The sequence below is a fragment of the Salmo salar genome, chromosome 01 (genome assembly GCF_965601325.2).
Source record: "Salmo salar chromosome 01, fSalSal1, whole genome shotgun sequence".
NCBI classification, from domain to species: domain Eukaryota; kingdom Metazoa; phylum Chordata; class Actinopteri; order Salmoniformes; family Salmonidae; genus Salmo; species Salmo salar.
In genome coordinates this window covers 30,516,765-30,523,692 of record NC_138291.1, presented here as the reverse complement: position 1 = coordinate 30,523,692, position 6,928 = coordinate 30,516,765, and the positions used below count along the sequence as shown (strand labels likewise).

The window sequence follows — 6,928 nt, the reverse complement described above, 5'->3', positions numbered from 1 at the left end:
GTTACAAAAAAGGGTGTCTTCGATAGCCAAACTCTGAAAATTATACACAATACATTTTGTGACAAAATTACACTCACCAGTTCTTAGATTTTTAGTTAATTTTTTAACCCCTTTTTCGTGATATCCAATTGGTAGTTAAAGTCTTGTCCCATCGCTGCAACTGTATGGACTTGGGAGAGGCGAAGGTTGCGTCCTGCAACACAGCCTGGGATCGAACCCGGGTCTGTAGTGACGCCTCTAGCACGGCAATGCAGTGCAGTGTCTTAGACCGCTGCGCCACTCGGGAGGCCCCATACCTGTTCTTTGATAACCTCTTCCTCACCATTATGTCTTTGCTTTTCACTCTTCATCATGTTTTTCTGTGATGAAATATAAGCAACTGTTGACCAAGTCAAGTAGCTCAAGTAAGGAACATTGCTAAACTTAGCTTGTATTGGGGACTGGGGGGGTTGTCTGAGGGTTTCAATTCAACAACTAGCGTCATACTAGTGTCAGACATCTGTTATTGCTGCTATTATATTTATGAAAACAAATTATAATTTGTGTGTTTATATTATAAACAGTATGCACATGTAGCTACTGTAGTATGCTCAAGCATGGTTTTGTCATCAACCCGAATCCAGGCAAGTGCGTCCCCTTTGCTCAGGTGCCATCTTAACTTTTTTGTTGTACTTTTGATAAACCCCACAAGAGGGCGCTACACGGCTAGTAATTTGAGAACAAACTTGCATGAAGAACAAATGAAATGGTCCCCCTGGGTATTTGCATAAGACTGAAATGATTTGCATCCATAGGCTACTAACGTGTAAGCGTTAAACTAAAATAAAAATACAACAGTGTTGTATGTTCAAAAATTTTACAATTTGCGTTAATAATTTAATGATCTCAGAGCAAACCTGACAAATATGCTTCAATAAGCTTCAAGGTCTAAAGTGTATTTTATGTATGCGTTACTCATGTAAATATACTGTGTTGGCTTCCATGGTATATTCACACACTTTTATAATAGTCACGCTTACTGCCCCAAATAAGTGCCAACCATAAGCTACACAGACATGACGTCAGCATGGAAGCGCTGAACTAAAACAAACCAACCTCACTCACTTGTGCTCTCGGACTGGACCGCGCAGTCATAAGAATTTTGCAATATCAATTTAAGCATACATTTGTAAATCCAGTCAGCTTTCAAAGCATAATTTCCTGTTTATTACTTAGATCAACCCAATATCCATTGTGTAGCCCGCGTTACAGCTTGTGCCTCAGTGCCTGTTATCTCTCGCGCAACCTGAACCTCTCCCTAAAAGCATGTCTTCGAAGCCCGGTGACGAACTAGGTTCGGAAGGGAAATGGTTTGGGGACGATTGTGAAAGAAATGGCCTATTTGGAAGTACACCACCTCTGTTTGATGAGCTACGTGAAGATTTAAAACCGAAAAGCAGGGAAGAGACGAGCGACCTGGATCAACAATTCCACAAATTTGAGGACGATGGGAAAAGGCCTCCCGTTGCTATGGAAACTGCATCTACAGGTAAGACGGTTTAGCAATAACATTTATCAATAACATTAATATTATCATGCATAGCCTATACTTACATTTCTATAGATATACGTAGTGTGTAATTTGCATTTGGCTGTTTACACATCTCATAGCGGAACATGCTCACCCAGGCAGCCTTTTGGGGTGTAGTATGAGGCAGTCTGAGATGGAACCTTCGTCATCGCAGAGTACCAGGCGTTCTGTACCTTCTCACGAAGTCTGAAGTTTAGGAGGTCGAATCATGGTTTGGCTGGGAAATGTGCTTGAAAGTGCAAATCTGGTAATGGAGTCGGATTCCTATTAGTGGGTACAAAATAGAAGAGATTTGTATAAAATGCAATTCATAACTGTGTTTATTTTCGACTATGAAATCTAGGTCTACATAAAATTGAAATGAGTCTCTCAGAGAAACAGATCAACAGAACATTGGCCTATTTATTAGGCTACAAACATTGGTAGGGTACAGTCCTTTTAGTTTAAGTTTTACATTATCAAAGCTTGGAACAACATACTGGGAAAAATAGTTGCATAGCTATATCACAAATGTTAAACTGAACGTTTCTGGATATTCTAACAGTAATACCTTTCAGGTGACTCCATAACAGTCTTTTAACTGAAAATGTTAGCTCTCCCCTGAAGATAAACAGGTCCTGGTATAGGCCTAAATTTCAAAAATAGCCCTAATTGTTTGTTTATAAAGGCAGCCTGGCTGGGATACAATGTGTCACTCACAGCCTAATCTTATCACTGCCTAAGCTTGTTTAGTTTATTAGGATCCCCCATTTGCTACTACACCTGCAGCAGCTACTCTTCCTGGGGTCCACATTTTTTTTTTTACAAATACATGAAAAAGTACAGAACAGTTATAGACAAGAACATCATAAGATTCAATTTACACGCTATTCATATGAATATTGTTATACAGTACAGTTACATTAGATGATCTTTAGAAAGAGGAGAGGCGCTCTGATACAATATGTTTTTGAAATCTATTTTTTAAAGCTAAACTTGCTTTTTGCCAGAGTAACCTCTGGTGGCAGAGCATTCCACAATGACATAACTGAGCAATGTATTACATCTGGTTTTGGTTTGGGTACCGTGAAGATAGCCATAGTGGCGTGTCTGGTGGGTTATGTATGCATTTCTGTTTGACGTTTATGCCAATAGATTATACAAGTGGTTAGACATTTTCAACATACACATGTTTCTTAAAAAGACTAAAAGAGAAGAAGTCAATTTCTCCTCAACCGAGAGACTTTCATGCATGTTGTTAGTTCCATGTGTGCAGTTAAGGACAAGGCATGCTGCTTTGTTTTGAGCCAGCTGCAGCTTTGCTGGGTCTTTCTTTGATGCACCTGACTATTTTACAGGACAGTAATCAAGGTGCAACAAGATCAGAGCCTGAACAACTAGTACAGTTGATCTTTCTGTAAAAAACACTCAAGAAAAAGCTTAAAACTGTAACCAGGGTAGTTACAGGCAGCACAGTAATGAAATCATCAACATTTATTGATCACATCTTTACTAATGCTGCAGACATTTTCTTTAAAGCAGTATCCAGACCCATCGAATGTAGTGATCCCAATATAGTAGCCATATCTAGGAAAACCAAAGTTCCGAAGGCTGTGCCTAATATAGTGAATAAGAGGTCATACAATAAGTTTTATAGTGATTCCTATGTTGTTGATTTAAAGAATATTCGTTGGTCCATGATGTGTAATGAGGAGCAACCAGATGCTGCACTTGACACATTCATGAAATGGCTTATTCCAGTTACTAATAAGCATGCACCCATTTAAGAAAATGACGGTAAAAACTATTAAATCCCCGTGGATTGATGAGGAATTGAAAAACTGTATGGTTGGGAGGGATGAGGCAAACGGAATGGCAAATAAGTCTGTCTGCACATCCGATTGGCAAACGAATTGCAAATTGAGAAATCATGTGACTAAACTAAATAAAAAGAAGAAACTACACCATGAAACAAAGATAAATAACCTTAAGAATGATAGTAAAAAGCTTTGGAGCACCTTAAAGGAAACCTTTAGAAAAAAAAGGCAAACTCAGCTCTATCATTCATTGAAGCAGATGGCTCGTTCATCACAAAACCAACTGATATTGCCAACTACTTTAATAAAATTTTCATTGGCAAGATTAGCAAATTTAGGCATGACATGCCAGCAAAAAACGCTGACACTACACATCCAAGTATATCTGACCAAATTATTAAAGACAAGCATTGTAATTTTGAATTCTGTAAAAAGTGAGTGTGGAAGAGGTGAGAACAATTGTTGTCTATCAAAAATGACAAGCCAATGGGGTCTGACAACTTGGATGGAAAATTACTGAGGATAATGGCGGATGATATTGCCACTCCTATTTGCCATATTTTCAATTTAAGCCTACTAGAAAGTGTGTGCCCCTAGGCCTAGAGGGAAGCAAAAGTAATTCCGCTACCTAAGAATATAGTACAGCCCCCTTTACTGGCTCAAATAACTGACCAATCAACCTGTTACCAACCCTTAGTAAACTTTAGGAAAAAAATTGTGTTTGACCAGATACAATGCTATTTTACAGTAAACAAATTGACAGACTTTCAGCACGCTTATAGGAAGGACAAGCACAGCACTTACACAAATGACTGATTGGCTGAGCGAAATTGATGATAAAAAGATTGTGGGGGCTGTTTTGTTAGACTTCAGTGCAGCTTTTGACATTATCGATCATAGTCTGAAGCTGGAAAAACGTATGTGTAATGGCTTTACACATCCTGCTATATTGTAAATAAAAAGTTACCTGTCTAACAGAACACAGAGGGTGTACTTTAATGGAAGCCTCTCCAACATAATCCAGGTAGAATCAGGAATTCCCCAGGGCAGCTGTCTATGCCCCTTACTTCTTTCAATCTTTACTAACAACATGCCACTGGCTTTAAGTAAAGCAAGGAATAAGTTAGTCCTAAATATTTCTAAAACTAAAAGCATTGTATTTGGGACAAATCATTCACTAAATCCTAAACCTCAACTAAATCTTGTAATAAATAATGTGGAAATTCAGTGACTAAACTGCTTGGAGAACCCCTGGATTGTAAACTGTCATGGTCAAAACATATTGATACAACAGTAGCTAAGATGGGGAGAGGTCTGTCCATAATAAAGCACTGCTCTACCTTCTTAACAGCACTATTAACAAGGAAGGTCCCACAGGCCCTAGTTTTGTCGCACCTGGACTATTGTTCAGTCAGTCGTGTGGTCAGGTGCCACAAAATTGCAATTGACTCAGAACAGGGCAGCACGGCTGGCCCTTGGATGTACACAGAGCGTTAACATTAATAATATGCATGTCAATCTCTCCTGGCTCAAAGTGGAGGAGCGATTGACTTCATCACTACTTGTATTTATGAGAGGTATTGACATGATGAATGCACCGAGCTGTCTGTTTGAACTACTGGTGCACAGCTTGGACACCCATGCATACCCCACAAGACATCTCTTCACAATCCCGAAGTCCAGATCAGACTATGGGAGGCGTACAGTACTACATAGAGCCATGACTACATGGAATTCTATTCCACATCAAGTAACTGATGCAAGCAGTAAAATTGTATTTACAAAACAGGTCCTGCCTTGGCAGCAGCAAATGGGGATCGATAATTAATACAAATGCAAAGAGCATATACAGTTGACCGGTGCAGCTCAACAGTGCAGAAATTTGACGAAATGTGGCTGTGACTGTGCCACGTTGAAAGTCGCTGAGATTTTCAGTAAGGCCATTCTCCTACCAGTGTTTGTCTATGGAGATTGCAAGGCTTTGAGCTCAGTTTTATACACCTGTCAGCAACGGGTGTGACTGAAATAGCCGATTCCACTAATTTGATTCCGATTCCACATACTTTTCTATATATATAAAGTTGAAGTTGGAAGTTTACATACACCTTAGCCAAATACATTTAAACTCAGTTTTTCACAATTCCTGACATTTAATCCTTGTAAAAATTCCCTGTTTTAGGCCAGTTAGGATCACCACTTTATTTTAAGAATGTGAATTGTCAGAATAATAGTAGAGAGAATTATTTATTTCAGCTTTTATTTCTTTCATCACATTCCCAGTGGGTCAGAAGTTTACATACACTCAATTAGTATTTTGAAGCATTGCCTTTAAAATTGTTTAACTTGGGTCAAACGTTTTGGGTAGATTTCCACAAGCTTCCCACAATAAGTTGGGTGAATTTTAGCCCATTCCTCCTAACAGAGCTGGTGTAACGGATTCAGGTTTGTAGGCCTCCTTGCTCGCACACGCTTTTTCAGTTCTGCTCACAAATGTTCTATAGGATTGAGGTCAGGGCTTTGTGATGGCCACTCCAATACCTTGACTTTGTTGTCCTTAAGCCATTTTGCCACAACTTTGGAAGTATGCTTGGGGTCATTGTCCATTTGGAAGACCCATTTGCGACCAAGCTTTAACTTCCTGACTGATGTCTTGAGATGTTGCTTCAATATATCCACATAATTTTCCTTCCTCATGATGCCATCTATTTTGTGAAGTGCACCAGTCCCTCCTGCAACAAAGCACCCCCACAACATGATGCTGCCACCCCGTGCTTCACGGTTGGGATGGTGTTCTTCGGCTTGCAAGCCTCCCCCTTTTTCCTCCAAACATAATGATAGGCATTATGGCCAAACAGTTCTATTTTTGTTTCATCAGACCAGAGGACATTTCTCCAAAAAGTACAATCTTTGACCCCATATGCAGTTGCAAACCGTAGTCTTGGCTTTTTTAATGGCGGTTTTGGAGAAGTGGCTTCTTCCTTGCTGAGCGACCTTTCAGGTTATGTCGATTATAAGACTCGTTTTACTATGGATATAGATACTTTTGTCCCTGTTTCCTCCGGCATCTTCACAAGGTCCTTTGCTGTTGTTCTGCGATCGATTTGCACTTTTCGCACCAAAGTACGTTCATCTCTAGGAGACAGAATGCATCTCCTTCCTGAGAGGTATGAGGGCTGCGTGGTCCAATGGTGTTTATACTTGCATACTATTGTTTGTACAGATGAACATGGTACCTTCAGGCGTTAGTAAATTTCTCCCAAGGATGAACTAGACTTGTGGAGGTCTACAATTCTTTTTTCCTGAGGTCTTGGCTGATTTCTTTTGATTTTCCCATGATATCATGCAAAGAGGCACTGAGTTTGAAGGTAGGCCTTGAAATACATCCACAAGTGCAACTCCAATTAACTCAAATTATGTCAATTAGCCTATCAGATGCTTCTAAAGCCATGGCATCATTTTCTGGAATGTTCCAAGCTGTTTAAAGGCACAGTCAACGTAGTGTATATAAACATCTGACCCACTGGAATTGTGATGCAGTGAATTATAAGTTTAATAATCTGTC

General features: G+C 39.6%; 1 protein-coding gene across 1 annotated transcript in view; it reads left to right on the top strand.

Moving 5' to 3' along the window:
- The first annotated feature begins 1,064 nt into the window (after nucleotides 1-1,064).
- Nucleotides 1,065-6,928, top strand: part of LOC106598511 (reticulon-1-A) — a 48,307-nt gene continuing 42,443 nt past the window's right edge. Inside the window, exon 1 of the mRNA XM_014189566.3 lies at nucleotides 1,065-1,528. Within this exon, the coding sequence (XP_014045041.1) occupies nucleotides 1,306-1,528 (223 nt within the window). The 5' untranslated portion in view covers nucleotides 1,065-1,305. The remainder of the gene's footprint in view (nucleotides 1,529-6,928) is intronic.